Source organism: Syngnathoides biaculeatus, chromosome 23 (genome assembly GCF_019802595.1).
Source record: "Syngnathoides biaculeatus isolate LvHL_M chromosome 23, ASM1980259v1, whole genome shotgun sequence".
Lineage (NCBI taxonomy): Eukaryota > Metazoa > Chordata > Actinopteri > Syngnathiformes > Syngnathidae > Syngnathoides > Syngnathoides biaculeatus.
In genome coordinates, this window is record NC_084662.1 from 18,296,553 (window position 1) to 18,317,902 (window position 21,350).

A 21,350-nucleotide genomic window follows, 5' to 3' on the forward strand; every position below is an offset into this window, starting at 1 on the left:
ATATACACACTACACATCCCAGTTATGTAACTCAAGAAGTCCTTTCAGATCACAAAGTGTTTCCCAGATGTTTGTTTTCACTTCTATTTTTACAGAGCATTCATTTCACAAGTAAAGCATTTATACAAAGTGCTTTGAATATGAGAAATCAAGTTTACCATAGCTACTCACATTTCATTTAAATAATTAGAAAACTAAAGCACGTGAACATGGTCTTCATATCACTATTGTAATATATTGTATATGTAACAGGATGGTTAAATATTGCATAAAGGCAAAAAAGGCAAGGAAAAACAACAGTAACGTAAGGAACGTCTTGAAAGCTCGTTTTTTGCACCTAATATTGGCATTAAATACATTTCTTTCATAAAGACAAAGTAGCTTTATATTTGTGGATTTAAAACTTTGAAAAATGTGATAATGGTTATAAAACTTCAAAATTTTCTGTTTTGTTATGATAAAATTACATTTTGCAGTGTAATTCAAAATTACGAAATATTCATCAAAGAAATCTAAAGATTTCTGCATAGTAAACTCAATTTATGGGTATGTGTACATTTCTACAAGTGGATAAGAGTATGAGTGTCACAGAGGGCACAGTTCTAGAGCATACATTTAACAAAGGATTTAACGGTTTATGTGTGACAGAAGGACCTTATAGGAGAGTGGTGTCAAACTCAAGTTTCATTGTTTCGGTTTTCTTCAGTGGGCCGTTATGATTGTGAATTTGTACTAATGTATACTCGTTATATTAGTTCATTTGAAATTATTGCAGTGTAATTCAAAATTACGAAATATTCATCAAAGAAATCTAAAGATTTCTGCATAGTAAACTCAATTTATGGGTATGTGTACATTTCTACAAGTGGATAAGAGTATGAGTGTCACAGAGGGCACAGTTCTAGAGCATACATTTAACAAAGGATTTAACGGTTTATGTGTGACAGAAGGACCTTATAGGAGAGTGGTGTCAAACTCAAGTTTCATTGTTTCGGTTTTCTTCAGTGGGCCGTTATGATTGTGAATTTGTACTAATGTATACTCGTTATATTAGTTCATTTGAAATTAGAAGTCACTAAAAAAATTTGTTCAAATATGTTAAAAGTGGCATTGCTAACAAAAAACAATGCTTGTGATATCTCAGTGTTATAAAGGCAATTAGCCATTTTGTAACCCCCGGACCATAGGTTGGACACCAACGTTGCAGCTCATAAGACGGTGGCGTGGTGACGTCACACGTAAATCGACGTGCCACGTTGACGTTGGAATGATGACGACTGCGCTTTGCGTAGTTTCCCACAATCCTCTCTGATTTGGTAACAGACGGGCCAGCGAGAAGCGTAGAGGACTACACTCAATCGCCTGATAGGGACTGCAAGCATGGCTTCGAGCAATGGTGCGGTGGGCAAATGGGTTGTGGTGAAGAAGGGCAAGAAAAGTAATAGCACGGGGGGTGGTAAAAGCTCGGCGGAAAGGAAAGGTAACTCGGTGGACAGGAGAGCTCTTGGGGAGTCCAATTTGCCATACAGACGTAAGTGAACACGGCCCACTGTTCTCTTGTTTCCGTAGCTCCAGCAGAATTACCTCCAGTCGAAGTCTGGAGCTCCTTTTGCAGTTTTGTACTACCCTGGATTAAAGCAACCAAAAGCTGCATATTGCACATTAATTATTATACTGTTAGATATCCGCGCACGCTAGTTAGTTAGTTAGCTAGCTAGTTTAGCATCGCGCAATACGTTACACCATCCTTTTCATGTGGTTGTTCTGCGTGAACATTTTACATACTCTGTAAGTAATAGTTGGCAAAATCATGGCTGTGGCTCGATTTTGAAATGTATGAAGTGTTGCTGCGCGTTCAGACTCTGCAGTTAGCTTAAACGCGATGTGTCAACAAGAGGCAACGTCGTCGTTGCGAGTCTGCTACTCGTAAGCATGAGGTTAGTAGATAATTGCCTCTGCAAAACGTGTCAAGACGATTCTAATGGCGTTTGTATTGTCTTTTTTTTTCTTTTGGGTCACCACACCTACACTAAACTCCTTTGCTAATTATCCCCAACAGCTTACTCAACGGGTGGCACTCAAGGCAACAGTAGTACTTTCTCTTCTAAACCGTAATTTTGTCCTGGCCTCACATTTATCTGCATGTATAATTTTTACCTCACTTTGACATCGATTTAATTTAATCAATGAAACCAAAGTATCATGGAAGTTTAGCTAAGTGGATCACAGTACTAAAAAGATGGTGAAAACTAAGAGGCGTTAACTTTCCTATGCTAATGCTTATCCTCATTGTGGTCATTTGTGAGCTGGAGCCTGTCCCTGTTGGACCAACAGGTCCAACCACCAACCATTGTTGCAGACAAGCAGTCAGCTGTCCATCGTCATAATGCCAGATTTTTGTTGCGTCTCTGGATGTGGAAATCGCGGAAACAGAGACATTGGGAAGCGGTAAATAAATAAATAAGTAAATACAATTTCAGGAAGGTCTTTCAAATCTTTTGAAGGTATGTCGTTGTGGAGAGTATACGGATCAATATCTTCACAGAGTTTGATCTTCTGTACATATCTAGCTTTGGGCGACATGGTCGAGTGAATTAAAGTAGGCAGCAAACATCCGCCGCTCGCCGCTTACACATGGGTCTGTGGACGTTGCCATGGTGATGTCGTCTGCAACGCCTAGCTTGTCTGTAGAAATGGTGGCAATTATCACGTGATTGGAACCAAGGATAGCAGTGCACTCAGACATTATTCAGTCACACCACCAATGGACAATTTAGCCTTCAATAAACAACTTCATGTTTTAACAGAGTGAAAGGAAGCGTGAATATCCAGGGAAAACCCACGCAAGCACTTACAGCCTAGGGTATGTTCAGATATTTAATCTGATGATCTTGGTGTGCTCTGACAGTGCAGTTTTCAGAGAGGCACAGCCTGCGCTATTTTCTGTCAATTTACCAATGAGTGCGTCCACCATATTGAATGCATCACTTCTGCCTGTAAACGACCCGTCCATTTTGACACTCCGACCTCTCACTCTCCTCAATAAGAGTGGTCGCACTGCGCGTCACCACTCTGTGTGGCGTGCTTAATAACTGAAAGGCTATTGGAGTGAATTCCTGAACATTCCCCAAAATTCAAACCTTCAACCTCAGAAGCATAGGGCAGATATGCTAACCACTATTTCATGTTGTCCTGAAAACAGTTTTGTTTGTTTGCCGGTGGCTCAGTAGCAAGTTACTAGTTCAGTGGTCATGTTTGATCAGAATCGGATTTAATGGCCAAGTATGTAACAACACACAAGGAATTTGCCTCCAGCAGTCAGTGCCACCCTCATATGACATTCATGTTGAGTACTAAGAACAACAAACAAGAACGAAGAACAGTAGACATTCAATTATAGGAAACTTTTCTTTTTAAGAGTCACAGTTTTGCAAAGATGCAGAGTCTTCTAGCATTTAAAGCAAGTGTGTCAACGCCCCACATTAAGCTTATACAGATTGTCCTTACCCATTTGCGATTCACTGTTATAGACCAGTGCAATGACAATTGTCCAAAGAATACACTTCAGGTCCTGTGAGACTGTAATTCCCAAGAACTAGAAGGTCTCAACAGCTGACACAAGACAGTTCGACTGCATGAGACGCAACTGTGGTGAAGGATGCTTCCTGAAGTCCACAATCATTTCTACAGTTTTCCGTGTTCAATGCCAGGTCTACCACATTGGCCACACCAAATCTCCAGTCTCGGCTTTTCCTGTCTATACACAGACTCGTCGCCATCTTTGATGGGGCCGATGACTGTGGTATCATCTGCAAACTTCAATAGTTTGACGGCCAGGTGACGAGGTGCAGTCGTTTGTGTAGAGCATGAAGAGCAGAGGGGAGAGGACACAACCTTGGGGTGCACCGGTGCTGATAGTGCATGTTGATGAGTTGGTGTCCCACAGCCTCGCCTGCTTCGTACTGCCTGTCAGGAAGTTGTAGATCCACTGGCAGATGGTAGGCGAGAGGCTGAGCTGGAGAAGCTTGGAGGAAAGGAGTTCAGGGATGACGGTGTGAAAGGTAGAGCTGAAGTCGACGAACAGGATCCTCGCATAGGTTCCCTCACTGTCACCATGTTCAATGATGAAGTGCAGACTCAGGTTGACGGGATCATCCGCATACCCGTTAGCTCGATAGGGAAACTGCAGTGGGTCCAGCTGGGGACCCTTGACCCTCTTGAGGTGGTCCAAAACAAGGTGTTCAAAGGAGTTTATGACCACAGATGTCAAGGCAACAGGCCTGTAGTCATTAAGACCTGAGACGGCTGCTTTTCATTGGGACTGGTATGATGGTGGAACATTTGAAGTAGGTTGATTGATGAAACGGTCAAATCTCTCTGACAAATCTGCAAACAATAATCAATGCCTAGTAGATAAAAATCCAAGTAATGAGCAGGAATGTAGCCTAAAGCTAACCTAGTAAAGCTAGCGACATTTCCTCTTAAAAATAGAAGAAAAAGTATGCTGCAATAAAAGTACTCCGACAAGGGAAATAACTATTCAAAAAGTTCTTTTATACATCTCTGGTTCTCAATTATGCAGGATTTTTTTTTTCTACTGTGGTGACTCAACACAAATGTGTATGCAAGTCAGGACACACCATAGTCTATCACAAAAATGTCATAAGGCAGTAATATCGTCAGAATGTGATTGTGTATGAAAACACGTCATGGATAGGCCATAGGCAACAGTCAAATGAATAATTACATGTAGAGTGGTAATTTAGCTTACCTTTTTGGCGACAGTCTCACAAGTGCTGGATAAACATTACTTTACACACACGTTCATAACTTCAAAATGTCACCTTTGTCTTATTTTAAATTGAGGACTCCCTGTCCTGTATCGTCTACTGGTGGTAGAACGATCAGATGTAATTACACGTTTTATGATCCTATACTGTATTAGCATGCCTGTTTTATAAATTTGATGTATGCTATAGTCGGCGTATACATTTTGACCGTATGCATGACGGCAGATGCTGCATGTGCTATGTTCTTCTAGGTCATTTTTGTACTCTATTTAAACATATTGTTCAATTTATATTTCGACACTTTTTCCACCTTGGCTTTTGACTTCCACTGCAGGTTTTGTATAGACTGGAGGGAAAGAAGCGCCTGTTCTCAATTTATTGCATCATTTTACACATCTCGACACAGATCCAAATATCCAATATGAATTCAGGTTTCTAAGCAACACCTGCCAACACCAACTTTCTAGATTGTGGAGGGGACTGTGTGCTGTGGCCCATGTATGGTTACACCCTGAAAACTAAAAAATATATTCTCTGCATGATTTAGAGACCAGTGAAGCACAAGTGCAAAATTTCAGTCCCTGAATCCAACTTTTTTTTTTTTTGTCTTATGTAAACCTGGCAATCGGAATTTGATTATTTGAGGTTTTTACCAATAAAAATTGTCACGTGGATGTTTAGTTTAACTCTGTGGGAAATTATTGGAATGTTCCCTTGTCTTGCAGTATCAATGTGTTGCAATTTGACCAATTTGCAGCATCAAATCATGCTGTTGCTAAAGTGCCTGCTATGAATGAGCACCAACTTCCTTCAGTTAATTGTGAGATGGGTCATCTGCTTGTGTGAGGCTACGGTGTCCACCCTGGATTTAAAATAAATAAATAAATAAATAAATAAAATTGACTGGGCATAAAAAGACAAACGGCAATTCACTCACTTTTACACCTCAGGACACCAGAATTTCTTGTTTTATGATGGTACCGATTTCTGTTTCGTTGCAGCCCGAACTACTTTCTGCAGTGGTTTGTGTGTGTTTTGTGTGTATAGATGTCTATGTAGGTATTCCACTGGATTCTTTAAAAAAATTATTTACACCTATAATAGTTTGCGGTAATTATGAATATACAGCTGTGTCAGTGAATGCTGCATACGCTGTCAGAAATAGAATAGAAATGGAACTCCGGCGTACAAAAAGGATCTCTTGTACTCTGCAGGTGAGTAAATAATTATTCTTGAATAGCGTTTGAGAAAATATGATAGTTTAGTTGATTGTTAGCAAATATTCAGACTTTGCCTGTGTGGCTCCCAGTTTTTCCGTTTGTTGTCCATTGAGCAGTTATAGTACCGCTATCATTTAAAAATGTTTTTATTTTTTTTCCCAGCTGTTGAGGGAGCCAAGGGATGGGCGATTATGCAATTAAGCAACTTGTGTGTATAATTTGTCTTAATACCAATTCATTGCAAAATGTGTTATGACTGGAGAGGGTTAGATCAGCACGGACATGGGAGGGAGCAAAAAGGGGCAGGAATGCAACACTTTTATAATTGCAAAATACCACCAAGTGCTGTCGAGAGAGACTGTGCTGTATGTTCATAGAGCCAATAATCGCTGCCTTGGATCCCACAGAGCCCACAATCATGTCGCACACCATGTTTGAAGCCTTCGAGAAGATCTCAAAGAAACCGAACAAGGAGCAGGTTCCACCACCACCGCCACCTGAACCTCAAAAAAAGAAGTCCTCTCCAACGAAACCATCCAAGAAGTTGTCCTCCAGTACTGCATCCTCCCCTGCCACTCACAAGACTTTGGAAGAGGCCTTTAAAGCGGTGAGTCATCAAAATTTTCAGGTATAATTTGGTCTTGCTTTTTTTTTTTTTTTTTTATGAAGAGTTGGGCTGTTGTGTCTCCATTTTTTTTTACCCCACTTTTTTTTCTTTTAAGTTGCCTTTTGAACATACACTAAGAGTTATCGTAAAGAGTTTGTTAAAGCTTGGATATATCTTGATGGCCCATTGTCATATCACGAACCAGACAAAAGCTGATGCACACGAAGCGCTACGAGGCACACTATCACATGCTGAATTCCAGTCTATCTTTTCCTCAATTGCTCTTTGTTAAATGTGTGGTATTGAAGTCTCCCTGTGTCATCAGCTGAATGTTGCAGATCTGAAAGAACAGTTGGCTAAGAGTCAGGCGATTTTCTCCCAAAACCCATCGGTGTGGTCAAAAGACCTGGCGGGATACCTCAACTTCAAGCTGACTGCACCAAATGTGGAGCCAACTCTCAGCAGCTATGCTCACGGTGTGTCCATTTTCTACATGTCCATGTCCACTTAAGAATGGAAGTAGTTGCTTCTACTAAATGGTAGTACTAACATCCAGTCATCCATCCTTTTCCTGTACTGCTTGTCATTAAGAGGAAACCTATCACTGTACACCTGGGATTGATTGCCAGGGCATCCATTCAGTCATCCTTCCATCCATCCATCAATCTTCTACTGCTTATGTGAGGTCGGTGCGCGGAGGCTGTAACTTTAAGCAGGGACCCTCAGACTTCCCTTTCCCTAGCCACTTCATCCAGGTCTTCTGGGGGGATCCTTGTGTGTTCCCTGGCCAGCCGAGGGACGTAGTCTCTCCAGCGTGTCCTTGGTCCTTCACTGGGTATCCTTCCGGTAAGATGTGCCCAGAACACCTCATCAGAGAGGCATCCAGGAGGCATCTGAATTCGATGCACCACCCACCTCACCTGGCTCCTCTTCAATGGAGAGGATCAGCGGCTCCACTCTGAGTCCCTCCTGGATGACAGCTTTTCATGCCGTCTCTTAGGGAGAGCCCGGACACCCCGCAGATAAAACTCATCTCAGCTGCATGTATCCGGGATCTTTCTTTTTTGCTCATGGCCAACACCTCCTGACCATAGTTAAGCGTAGGAACGACCTGTAAATTGAGAGCTTCGCCTTTTGTCTTATCTCCCCCTTTACCACACCGGACCAATACAAAGTCCGGATTACTGCAGTCCCAACAACAGGACACTGCTGGGGTTCTGATCGGGCGTCCCTGGTGACCTCCAATCCATTTATATTCGTCACTTTTTGCCATGCTTTGTCAGCTCCCTCACCTAGGAGCTGTTTTTCATAGGTGGCCCTACCAGGGGCATCAAGCCCCTGACAACATAGCTCCTAGGATCGTTGGGACAAACAAACTCCTCCACCTCGATAAGGTTAGGGCTTCCAGGAGTGACAAATAATCGCATGGCATATTAAGACAGACAACCTTTAGTAGGTGTAACAGTAGTTTAATCATTTTGAGCATTGTCAAATTGCGCATTTTTATTGATAATTCCCCCCCCCCCCCCCAACATTATTATTTTTGGTATGACACTGAACATACAAGCGACAACTGCCTATCTCACAATGTTTATAAGTATGGGGCGGGGGTGGAGAATTATTGGATCACCTTTAAGAGGATTCTTCCTTGGCTTTTGTCTCTTTGGGGGAAACTTTTTTTGTATGATCCTGCTGCCAAATTGGCAATTAAAATAAATTTACCATGACTGTGGAGAAAAAATGTATATAGGACTAGGGGTTGCTCACTTTCTGAAAAGTCTTGTCTCTCAATTTGTATTGTAATACCTTTTTATGTTTCTGACTTTTGTCCACAGACTACCCATACTGTCTTGCGAGCAAAGAGCTGAAAGCTGTCATCAAAGGCTTTATTGGGAATTGCAATGACACCCTGCCAGATTTCTTTGACCACTGTCTTTACAGCATGCTCCGAGAACTCGAGAGGCACTCTGGTAGGGGATGTCACAATCGCATTACACCATAGTCTGTTATGTAACGCTGTCTTGGTCAATCCGCAATATAGAACAGGAAAATATTTGCTCAATAGCAACGATCAATCAGATGGAAAAAAAGATGATAAAAAATTGGATATCTGTTTTTTACAATTCTTTGACACCCAACTGAAACACTAGACACAAATGGACTAAAAAATCAGAATATGTAGACATTGTAAGCTATTGGAAACATTTCATCTTTACACCTTAGCAGCTTCTTGCCTTTGTTTCCAGGGGAGCCACTACATGGATACAGAGTTTGCATTCAAGCCATTTTGCGAGACAAACCCAAACTGGCAACACAAAACTTGCCTACGGTGAGTGTTAAGCGAGGTACACGTGCACCACTTGTTAACATGTAAAACAATTTCAAGTGAGAGAGATCTGAGACGTCGAGCGAGAAATTGCCATCTTACTGCTGTTATAGTCTGTGGTGTGCTCAAGATGACCAACTCAAGACTGATATGTGAGAGACTGAATTATGCTACGAGGAATCCAGGCTGCTGGAATATGCAAAGAATACCAAATAGTAATCCTTAGTTTTTATGGTAAACTGCATTGTGATTTTCCTTGTCACTTAATCTGTGGTGAATGACTTATGACCAACCAACTCAACCGCTCAACACAACAGCGCATGTTTTAGCTCCCTTACTAATCGGGTATTATGTTTCATGTCAGAATCACATAGATGGAAGCTCAGCAGGAGTCACTGTTGACCACACAAAAATTGGCGATCAGAAATATTGAGTGCGTTTAATATTTGATATTGTCAGCCCTGACTGTTTATTAGATAGATCAGGGGAGGGGAAAGACAATCACTCAGCACACCCTGCACCACGGAATAATCGCTCAGATAATCTTTTCTGATAATTTGCCCTCTAATATTTTAGCATATTGAGTTAAAATAACTTTTTTGATTACTGTAATTAATTTTTTAAAAACCCCATCACGACGAGTGCCAATGCGCAACTTATTTTGTGAGGCCACTTGTGATGTGTTAGAATGATGAAAAGTCAGCTCTAAAGAATTGTGATGAAATGTTTCCATTAGTTTGATATGTTGAGGAGAAAAAAAAAAACAACAAGTTCACTCGTTCCTTCCTCAGTATTTGGAGTTGCTGCGATCAGTGCAGAATCATCCCACCAAGTGTTTGACCATCATGTGGACTCTGGGCCAGGCAGGTTTTTATGACCTGAGCCAGGGACTAAAAGGTAATGCTCGACCCCCTCTTCACCTCTGTCTTGTTTTGGATCTAGCCATGATGTGTTGTTTGAAATAATGCCTTGGTGCTGTGGACGGACTAACCTCTCTCCAACTTCAGCGGTACTAAACTAAAAACTGTGTAGGAGGTTATTGAAGCAAAAGAGCACTGCAAGCTTGACTTGGTGCTCAGTGGGGCCCAATAATTCTTAGTTAACTAAAAAATCATTAATTGCTGGACTCTGTCTGAAACAGATTTTAAATTTTGTAATGGGATACACTGTAACCTGTATGAGTAAATCAGTCTGAATCTCTTAGCTTAGTAAATGTCTCGTAAGGAGGGACCTCTGTTTAATAAAGGCCAGGTTGATAGCTTGGTTTACACACTAAGTTTTAAAAAAAAACTACCTTTGCTACCGAGGTTCGAATTCATTACAAGTGTTGGCATGGACGTTAGAAGGCTGAGTTGTGCTTTTTCTCATGCTGTATAACTATGATTCACTCCATTTCATGCATCATACTTGTCACACATGGGTATCTTTGTTGTTTTGATCTAAACTGGGCCCTCGTATGGCTCCAAAAATACTATTTATACCATAGTGGTGATAGGATGCCAAATCATATAACTTTTGGGGAAAAAAGTAATAGTCCCCCTTCCATGTAAACGCTCTACTTGGTGTACGTTGTTGACTTTTGTGTTTCAGTGTGGCTTGGTATCATGCTTCCTGTCCTGGGGGTGAAGTCGCTGTCCTCATATGCCATTGCCTACCTGGAGCGGCTACTCCAGTAAGTGTACCTACCTGAGTACTACACAAATTAAAAGCCCTGCTCTCCCAAGTCTCTTGGCTAGAGGGGTTGCATGATTTTCAATTTTTAATATATTTTTAAGTCGACCCAAATGTTGTGGAAGTCAAGCTGACTAGGTTATTGATATTTTTCAGTTCAATACTGTTTGTCTTTCTTTCGGCTTGTCCCTTTTCAGGGTCACCACAGCGTGTCATCTCAGATGAACGCACATATATGTTTGGCACAATTTTTACGCTGGATCCCCTTCCTGAAGCAACCCTTCTCAGGGAGTGGAGGCCCCAGTGGGATACGAACCCACAAACCCTGGTTTACCAAACCAGTGCTCTAACCACTGAGCCACGGGGCCTCCTCAGCACAATACTGTAATTTTTAAAAATGGAGGGGAAGTCTTTCAAATCTATATTCAGAGAGAAGGGCCTGCTCATCCACTGAATTTACTTAAATCTAAGGTTTGGACAAAGTTTCTCCTTCATTAGCAGAAAAAAATGTGTCCCAACTTTTGAATAAGAGTGTACATGTAAATGATTTAAAATAAATAAAAATCCTCTTGCTCAGTGTGCTTGCCATGGGACAGTCAGGTATTATTTGCAAAACCTGACCAAAAGGGAAACCGGTCCTTGTTCCTGCCCCACCAGAGTAGCGGGGGTTCTGCATCTCACCTTTGACCCCAATGTGGATGGACGTAATCACTGACCTCTTGGTGTCATTTGTATTGTACCCGTACTTGGTAATAAAAAATACTTAAACAATGATACAAACCCTGACAAAAATATCTTGTTCCTTTTCGAATAACATTGTCATTTTCATGTGTTTGCTGTCTTTTCCCAGCCTCCACGCAAACCTGACAAAAGGATTTGGCATCATGGGACCAAAAGAATTCTTTCCTTTGCTGGATTTTGCCTTCATGCCCAAGAATGCCCTGTCTCCAGGGTAATGTCAACCAATGAATTTTTTTTCTTTATATGATGAAAATATGCTCCCCTGAGTTAAGACCTATGCGTTTTCCCACAATTTTAAGCAGTTCTTAAAAGTTTTTATCACATATCGGCATGTTAAAAGCTTGCACATTTGCCTAAATACCCCAAAGATCAAGTACAGTATTATCGGACACTTGGCGCAAACTTTTTCTTGTCTCGCTTGTTTACCCCACCCCATGTTTTGGCATGATTGTCTTCCAGATAGTGTAGCCCGGCTGCCGCTTGAAAGTGGCTTTTGATTTCCACCCAACCTCGCTCATTGTGTCATGGGCTGAGGAAGTATCGGCGTGGGTGTGCGTGTGTGAGATCTTTATGAACACATACATTGCAGAACAGCTGGCTCACAGACACATTTTTCTAAATAGGCTGACAAGATAAGATTTGCATGGTCATTTAATTGTAATGCTTTATGGTTCGGTAGGCATTCCAGAGACCCAACTGCACTTGTGTGTAAGCCATCAAAAAGTGAATCCCCCGTAATTTGTCTCCTTTTATATGAATTTTGTTTTAAGATTCAACATTTACATTTGGGGTGCGTGTCTGTGTGCAGTCTGCAGAAGCAGCTACAGCGCCTTTACCCTCGTCTCAAGGCCTTAGCATTTGGAGCCAAACCTGAGAGCACCTTACACACGTACCTGCCATCGTTTCTGTCCAGAGCCACACCACACTGTCCGGAAGACATGAAGAAAGAAGTAAGGGGAGAACTTTTCAGTTCCCTGTAGTGGTCCGGTTGCCAGAAATGAAATATGCAGACTATTCACGCTGTCTTCCTATTTTTTATTTCAGTTGCTCAACAGTATGACAGAGTGTTTGTGTGTAGATGTTCAGAGTTTAGGTGTGTGGAGGCAGCTCTACACTAAACATTTAGCTCAGTCCAGGTGTGTTCTACACACACTCGCACACAAGCATTCACACTTTGTCTTGATTTTTAAAATGCAGAACTAAAAAAAAGCTGACGTGCATATTGTGCTCTTTAGTCTGCTGCTGAACCATTTATTGGGCTGCTGGAATACCCTGCCACCAAAGGTAAAAAAGAAAAGTCTTACATTTGTGTAAAAATTATTTTTTTTCCCCCCATGTCACACAGAGCTGCCAGAACAGCTGTTTTTATGGTTTGCCTAGCAGTTATGTTGCATTACCTTCCAGTTTTAATACCATTGTCACTATTACATTTTTTTTTATTTTTTTTTTTTTTTGCCATTTGAAATTTGCAATTTCAAGTTTTGTCTGTTTGGACAAAAGTCCAAGAGATGTTATTTATCTTAACAGTGAATTCTTGCAACCTTTAGGGTGTATTTAGTTTTGCAACAGTACCACGATACGTTTTGAGGTAATGAACTAGTTTGCACAGGAGTGGGGAAAATACGTTGTCGTGTGGCAGGCTAACCCTGCGTGAGTGATGACTCGTCATAGACTACAATGCGTTCCGACTTGCGTACTAATCTGTGATATGTCGTTATTGTAGGAACGGTTTTGTAAACCCATGGACCCAATGTTTTTGTCGTGACATTGTGTTTTTGACCCGAAGGACATTCAACTTTAGATGTTTTAATGTATTTAAGCCTGTAAAGGTGTAACCTCTCTTGGATCAACTTGTATTGACTTCCACTTTGCTTTTGGGATAAACAAAGATTCTCTCATTGTTTTTCCTGTTCAGATGAGGAAGAGTCTTGAAGACACGATTCAATCCTTCAAAGTAACCAACGAAGAGATTAAAGAAAACAATCAATCTCAGGACCTTAACGACTGCAACAATCTGTGTCAGGTTGGTCACATGTTCAAGTCCAAAAGTCTTTTTCTTTTGCTCACAATAGCATGAAGACCAAATGACATAAGTGACAGTTTGTATTTAGAGGTTTGACGCATCTCCCCCCACTCGCAGTCACTCCAAGTGAAGATGCGTGGACATGGTTTCCCCTGGTCTAAACTGCTGTTGGTCTTGTTGGTGTTTGCCGCAAGTTTTATTGCTCAGGACATCCGCTCTCACAACTCCTTCACAGGTATGACTTTTTTTTTCTGTCCTGTGAACATTTGAGCAGGTAACTGGGTCATTTGTGCTGTTTATGGCCTTATCGATGGTGTACTGCAGATTCAGCCACAGGCAGACATCTTCACAGCTCAGGTGTAATAGGCGTGTCCCAGCAAGTGTGGAGGAAAATTACAGTCTACTCTAAGCAGGGATTCAGGTACCACCCCAGACACTCCCACTCAAGCAACGTGACATGAAATGTTGTCTCTGGATATTTTTAGGCTCTGTTCAATGGAACTGATGAAATCTGTACACGTTTTTGTTATCTGTGATTAGCTGGCTTAAGACAAACACACCATATTATTACTCTGAGAGTGTGCGGGCCTTTGGACCACTGATGGATCAAGGTCTGGAGAAAACCAAAATGGCTGCCATCTTCATCTCTGAAAAAAGCAATCACATCATCGTATGCGTCAAAGAAAACAGCCTGCTGCTCATTGAATGGGTAAGGTTTCATATAAGACTTTTGAAAACAAAATTGATTTATTTCTCAGTTGTAACCGTGCCTGTTGGGAATTAATCTTAAATTGTTGAAGCGTTCATTCATTTCGCTTTGAAATGGTGCCTCAATTGTAAGGATCATGCATTTGTGGGATGGTCAGCACAGTGGAGCATGTGGGTGGTACCCATGAAAATTTGCCAAATGTTTTTCCCCAACGGCAAACATCTAGTTTTGCTTTTGCCTTTCACATTCATTTTGCGCTTTTGCTGGTGTCAGCAACACGCGCACTTGAGGAGTGGAAGAGTGTTTGCTAAATGATGAGTCAAGATTCTGCCCGCGGCATTTGGATCATGGATGCAGGAAATGCCATGCTGCACAGAAAGAGTAACATATCTTGGTGGAGGCTGGACTGAAAGAACAGGGATTGTAATCACTGGAGACTATTTCAATCCAGAGAGATATTCAGATGAGATTCTGCAGATGGTGCCAGCCCATTATGCCCACAGTCTGGGACTAACTCTAGCCTACAAGATGAGACTATATCCTTATAGTGTGGGGTTTATTAGAGACTACCTCCAATGAATACTTGAGGGATCAGCTTGGGTGTAACATTTCTACTGTGACCTCGGATTGTGATTGACCTTGTTAAATTGCCAGTATGCAGTGAAGAAAGAAGTATTTGAACACCCCGCTATATTGCAACTTCTCCCATTTATACTGTGAGAGAGATATTCTAAAAAGAAAAATCCAGAAATCACAATATGTTTTTTTTAACGATTTATTTGTGTGATACAGCTACAAATAAGAATTTGAAGACCTGAGAAAACCAATGTTAATATTTGGTACAGTAGCCTTTGTTTGCAATTACAGCGGTCAAAGTTATCCTGTAGTTGTTCATCAGGTTTGCGCACACTGCTGGGGGGATTTTTGCCCACTCCTCCACCCAGATCTTCTCTAAATCAGACAGGTTTCTGGGCTGTCGCTGAGAGAAACAGAGTTTCAGCTCCTCCAAGGATTTTCTATTGGATTTAGGTCTGGAGACTGGCTAGGCCACGCCAGAACCTTGATATGCTTCTGACGGAGCCACTCCTTGGTTTTCCTGGCTGTGTCCTTCGGGTCATTGTCATGTTGAAAGACCCAGCCACGACCCGTCTTCAATGCTCTGACTGAGGGAAAGAGGTTGTTCCCCAAAATCTCACAATACATGGACACGGTCATCCTCTCCTTAATACATTGCAGTCGTCCTGTCCCATGTGGAGAAAAAACACCCCAGCATGGTACTACCACCCCCATGCTTCACATTCGGGATGGTGTTCTTGGGATGGAACTCATCATTCATCTTCCTCCAAACGGGGTTACTGGAATTATGACCAAAAAGTTCCATTTTGGTCTCAGCTGACCATAAAACTTTCTCCCATGACTCGTCTGTATCATCCAAATCGTCATTAGCAAACTTAAGACGGGCCTTGACGTGTGCTGGTTTAAGCAGGGCAACCTTCTGTGCCATGCATGATTTCAAGCAATCACGTCTTACTCTATTACCAACAGTTACCTTGGAAACGGTGGTCCCAGCTCTTTCCAGGTCATTGACCAAGTCCTGTCGTGTAGTCCTGGGCTGATTCCTCACCTTTCTAAGGATCACTGAGACCCCACGAGGTGATATCTTGCATGGGGCTCCAACTCCGATTGAGATTGATAGTTATGTTGAGCTTATTCCATTTTCTAATGTTTGGTCCAACACTGGACCTTTTTCCACCAAGCTGCTTGGCAATTTCTTCGTAGCCCTTTCCAGCCGTGTGGAGTTGTACAATTTTGTCTCTGGTGTCTTTGGACAGCTCTTTGGTCTTGGCCATTTTACAAGTTTGAGTCTTACAGATTGTATGGGGTGGACAGGTTCTTTATGCAGCTAACGACCTCACACAGATGCATCTGATTCAGGATAATACATGGAGTGGAGGTGGACTTTTAAAGGTGCACTAAGAGGTCTTTGAGGGTCAGAATTCTAGTTGATAGACAGGTGTTCAAATACTTATTTGCAGCTGTATCACACAAACAAATCGTTAAAAAAATCATACATTGTGATTTCTGGATTTTTCTTTTTAGTTTCTCTCTCTCACACTGGACATGTACCTACGATGAAAATTTCAGACCCCTCCATGATTTCTAAGTGGCAGAACTTGCAATATAGCAGGATGTTCAAATATTTATTTTCTTCACTGGATTTTGTTTCTCCAAACTTCAGTCATCCAATGTCCCAAACAAGTCGATTCAAACAGCAAAATAAGCTGTTTGTCATTGGCAGAGAAGATTTAGCAAATTTTCCATGGGCACAACTCACATACTAAGCTCTGCTGTTCATCCCACTAAAGCATTTTCCATAAATGTGGCACCATTTAAGAGTAGTAAACAGGGTTTCTAAATGTTAACAAGAAGCTGTAAAACCAAATAACTAATCTACCTCACAGAGATTTCCTTACATTTTGTCCTTTGTGCACTTGAGATTCAGTGTTTGAATTGAACTATCCATTTTACAAGCAGTTTATTCTCACAGGGTTTGCAGGAGTGCTAAAGAAATAAAATGATTCCCACATATTTGAGTCACATATGTACGATATATTAGACCTGATGTTTACTTGTTTCATTGAGAGTCCACTTTTGCCTAACTTCACTTATATATTGAGAGGGTGGGGATGCTTCTGGAATACCTTTTTTTTTTTTTTTTTTTAAAAATCAAATAAAATTAAAACCGTAGACAACCCTGTTTGGTGTACAATTAAATTAGTTTTTTTCTAAGGTCAAACACTAAAGTATAAAGTGAAAACAGTAGAAAACCCAGTTTGATATGCAATTAAATAAAACAGCATGCAGTTTAGTTACATGACAAAACCTCACCTTAATGTGGCCCTGTTAGGAAGATTTGAGCCGTTGTCTTGAGCCTTATCATTGGTGCGTTTCCATGTCAGTGAGAGGTAGGACAGGGATGCATATTTTCATAAAATGTCCTCGTGCACTTGTAAGGCCATTCCAGATTTCTCACAAAAAATTAATAACACGACTGTTTTCATAATGTTGGATATTTTAGAGACCGAAATATGAAGAAAAAAAAAGCAAATGTTTAAAAAAAACAAAACAAAAAACTTGTGTGCAGGTGAAAACAAACACTCCTGACAGTATCCATGATCTTTTGGCTGATCTGAAAACGTTGCTCCTTTTCGTCCACCAAAACTACATCTTGCCAGTATTAAAGTTTTTAATAGAGCTTCTACAACAAGCGTGGATCAGCCTTCAGGACTCCTGCAAGTCAGTAGATTTTTCATTATTACTAACCTTTAGCGATAACCAAACAACAGAATTTGTATTTTTTTTTTTTTTAAATGCTTGCCACAGTGGTGAAGTATCTGTTTCGTGTCTGAGAGGTCACGCATTGTCCTTCACCAACTCAACGTGGCAGCTGCTTCAACATACGACATCTAACATCACGACGTGGGCTCAGGAGCTGCTGACTCAAGCGTAACACACAACAGACACATGTACAGGGCACACATTCACAGTAAACACACAAGTTGACCCAGTCTGAGGTTGCCTTTCACTGCGTCTCTTCCTCTCTTAAAATGTGATTGGATTCCTTCAGGTCAAATAACTAACTCTTATGGAAGTTGGTTTTGATGACTTTTTTTTTTTTTTTTAAATGAAGAAGCTCACAGTACTGTGAGTGCCTTTTTTCCCCTCGATCAATCCTTTTTCACTGCGGGATGCACACACAGATTGAATTTTCTACTGTATAGGTTAGCTTATGTACATAAGCTTGAAAGATTTATTAGGGACTTTTATTTAAATTGGATAAGTGTTGTATGAAACCTGGCAAAGTGTTGAGAAATGACCAAAAATCTTTTCTTACCTGATTACATTCTTATTAAAATGTAGAAGTTTAGATTTCGTTTAGTGTGTGTGTGTGTGTGTGTGTGTGTGTGTGTTTTTGAACGTTCACTAGCTAGCTCACAGACTGTTAAATAGCTACAGGTGTGTTGGTCACGTTAGTCCAGAAAGTTCTCAAGAACCTGACAAATTGTTGTTTGTATTGATTTCTAGCTGCCCGCCACTTTCATCAGCAGTCAAGATTGATGGCTGATTTCTTTTTTTTGTCCATGTATGTCCCCGCACGGACACTTATTACAAGGATTTTGAAGGTTTAAAAGCCCTGACCAATGTTCTTAGCCACGCGATCGGTGTAACAATGTCACCCTCTACTGAAAACATTTCACAGTAAAGTGATCTTTATTGTCCCTGTGAAAGACATTTGGATGGATGTGATGAATTTGTTAATAAATGAGTGATGATAAAGACTTCATTTTGCATCAGTTTTCTGCAAAAAGGTATGTGATGAAATGTGTGCCACTTGTAGAGATGATGTAATCCAGCATTCTGAAATAGTGATTGCTTGCCATGAAGTGTTAGAACCCCAGAGGTGGCAAAAGTACTACTTGGTAGGACGAAATTTGAAATTTTTAATGGCAATTCTATGCACCGTGTTGGCAGAACAGAAAAAAGTCTGCTCAGATCTCACAAGCAAGAAATGCAGTTTTTTTTTTAATGTTTTTTTTACAACACACCAAACCTATACAGTAGTTTTGTTCCCCCACCCTAGAATAGCTTTTGAACTACACTTTTATTGGTCATCAGAAGCTTGTTTTATGGATTTTAGACACATTTTTTGGCCACCATCATAATTTAAAAAAAAAAATCCTCAAATAAGGCCACATTTAGTCAATATCTTGCGTCTTCAAATGAGTCTCCAGTGTAGTTATTGCTGTGTAGTTCATATTTTCCTCCATGTCACTGCTGTTGATAGTCATTCCACCAAATAAGACCTCAATATCTCATCCACAGTCAACCCTTTTTTTTTTGTTGTTGTTGTTGTCATAAGTGGGTCTTAAAAAAGCAAAAATACTGGTATTAAGTAAAAGTACTGATACCTGTTTTAAAAAAAATGGTAAAATACTTAAGTCACTTCTGTCAGTAATCGTGCATGCTACAGGACAAGTACTAAAACAATTACTGTAGTGAAATTTTGGAATCTTTCCAAATGATTGACCGACTTCCTCCGGTGGCCACTATGTACAAAACTAAAATAAAAATAGGTAAGCTTGAGCAAGTTGAAAGTCGCCACAGTACTTAATAACGTTTTACCTGTTTTTTTTATGGTAATTAAGTAAAATGCCTAATGGAGTAGAAAGTACAGATATCCGATATTCAAGTAAAGAACAAACTTTTTTTATACTTCACTCCGGCCTATCGCCACACTTATTCTCAGGCGATGTCCCACGCCATTTTTTTTTTTTTTTTTTTTTTTTTTTTTTGCTTGGACACGCCTCACTTCGACATGATTGGCTCCTACTTCCCTGGAAGGGCAGGATACGCAGACAGAACAAGATGACCTCAAACATTTCCCACATGTGTACGAAATAAAAATGTTTAATGGTTCGGTCTCGGGCTAGAGTTGGGTCTTAAGAACGTTTAGGATGGATGGGTTCATGTTTGGAGACATGATCGGCGCATCACTAAGTCATCTTTTCCCTTCTGGCTGCGGCAGTCAATCGGTGCAGCGGCGATTCCCCAGCCAGTAAAATTCAATCTGGGCGTGTCATGCCGACAAACGACGTGGATTCCTGAGATAACGTTTAATACATGATCAGGTTTTAGACAAGCATAATTTCACTTTTTACTCACAAGTGACCAAACACAAAAGTGAATGATGTTCCAAAAACAAAATATAGAACCCAAGACTAGTAATGGTACCATTTTTTTTTTTTTTTAATGATAACGCTAGAATAAAACAACCACCAGTGCAGATTTGAGGTCTGCCAGGTTGATGGAGGATGCGGGCATCGATCCCGCTACCTCTCGCATGCTAAGCGAGCGCTCTACCATTTGAGCTAATCCCCCTGTACTTACAAAATATAGTATGACACAAAACATCTATCGGGAGAGAACTGAAAAAGTAATGTCGTACTACCGCCAGAGTACTTTAAGGGGGATTAGCTCAAATGGTAGAGCGCTCGCTTAGCATGCGAGAGGTAGCGGGATCGATGCCCGCATCCTCCAAGTGCTTTTTATTGATGGATTGGGCTATGGCAGAGGTGAACGCGCCCCTGATCCCCACCTCCCAGAGATCGCGTGAGAGCCTGCCCACCTGAAAAGTAGCTCTTGGGGCAAAAGAGTGTTGGCTCCCCTCAGATATGGCATCATATTTTTCATTAGATCTCCAAACATATGAACTTTGCGGCTTGCACCACAGCTTCTAGATAAAATATGAATATACCTGCTGTATTGAGCCACTGGGCTCCAATGTCATCATGGTTCAACAACTACACTTACTATGTGAAATATTGAATGGCTAGCCATCTACATGAGACTTACACTGGGAACATGCATCCCATAAATTAAAAAAAAAAAAAAAGAATTGTGGCTTTTAGAGCATTCTCTATTTGGTCTTCCATACCTGTGGAAATTAGAGGGGGTAGCCCATAGACCTGTTTAAAGTGCCACTGTCATGAAATTGATGATTTTTAGTATGTTATTAATGAAAAAAAAAAAAAAAACGGCAGATGGTATGGACGCATACGTTTTTTTTCATCACAAAACATGATTTTGACATATATGGCTTTTTGTAACTCCTGCCATGAAAATCCTACCGAGGGATTTGTTTTTGACAAGAAGCAGGAAGTGACATTGGAGGCAGTTGCGCGCTCAAGTGGACTCGTTTCGTTCTATTAGTTTTACCTGCGGGAAGGTAGTTCGTTGTTCCTTCGTGCCGGCATACATGCTGTCTGGGAGTCTGTTGTTAGTTAGAAGTGATCTGCATATCATCTAAATATGGCTCGAAACAACAGGGTAATATTGCCCCTGACACATCACTCGATTGTGAGATGTTCTCTTCTTCTAAAAGAGCTTCCGTGTCTGAAGGGGCGTGTCCCACCGTCGGGGCCAGTCACGTCACGGACAGTAGATCCAGCCAATATGGCGACCACTTGGATGTCGAATGAGACGTCCGCAACTTTGCGCATGGATGCCGCGCTCTCCGCTCATATTTATTATTTTTTTTATAGACATTGAAGTGAATAATGTTACACGTATTTTCTATTTCAATATCTATTTTAGAATGTTTATAGGGATGACACTTGACCTTTAAATCCCAAGGCTTTTTTTTTTTACACTCTTTTACACAAAAGAAAACATCAAAATAAAATACTATTTGTAAGTTTTGAA

General features: G+C 40.9%; 1 protein-coding gene and 2 non-coding genes across 3 annotated transcripts; 2 read left to right on the forward strand and 1 right to left on the reverse strand.

The window, feature by feature from the left end:
• Positions 1-1,257: 1,257 nt before the first annotated feature.
• On the forward strand, positions 1,258-18,427 carry tmem214 (transmembrane protein 214). The gene is made up of 17 exons (XM_061812799.1): positions 1,258-1,531; positions 6,418-6,617; positions 6,943-7,093; positions 8,453-8,587; positions 8,864-8,946; positions 9,735-9,840; positions 10,534-10,615; positions 11,465-11,566; positions 12,164-12,305; positions 12,400-12,491; positions 12,591-12,639; positions 13,271-13,378; positions 13,496-13,613; positions 13,703-13,799; positions 13,919-14,087; positions 17,233-17,384; positions 17,472-18,427. The coding sequence occupies exons 1-17, from the start codon at positions 1,381-1,383 to the stop codon at positions 17,596-17,598; spliced, it is 2,064 nt and encodes a 687-aa protein (XP_061668783.1). The 5' UTR covers positions 1,258-1,380; the 3' UTR covers positions 17,599-18,427.
• A 1,527-nt stretch (positions 18,428-19,954) lies between these two features.
• On the reverse strand, positions 19,955-20,027 carry trnaa-agc (transfer RNA alanine (anticodon AGC)). Its single transcript has one exon. It is a non-coding gene; the product is annotated as a tRNA-Ala (tRNA).
• Positions 20,028-20,113: 86 nt separating this feature from the next.
• Positions 20,114-20,186, forward strand: trnaa-agc (transfer RNA alanine (anticodon AGC)). The gene has a single exon. It is a non-coding gene; the product is annotated as a tRNA-Ala (tRNA).
• The last annotated feature ends 1,164 nt before the right edge of the window (positions 20,187-21,350 follow it).

Excerpts from the sequence above, each read along its gene's own strand:
- tmem214 (XM_061812799.1), top strand. The coding sequence starts at position 1,381 with ATGGCTTCGAGCAATGGTGCGGTGGGCAAATGGGTTGTGGTGAAGAAG. Across the intron at positions 7,094-8,452 it reads TCTCAGCAGCTATGCTCACG|ACTACCCATACTGTCTTGCG; the intron begins GTGTGTCCATTT and ends TTTTGTCCACAG. Across the intron at positions 11,567-12,163 it reads AAGAATGCCCTGTCTCCAGG|TCTGCAGAAGCAGCTACAGC; the intron begins GTAATGTCAACC and ends GTCTGTGTGCAG.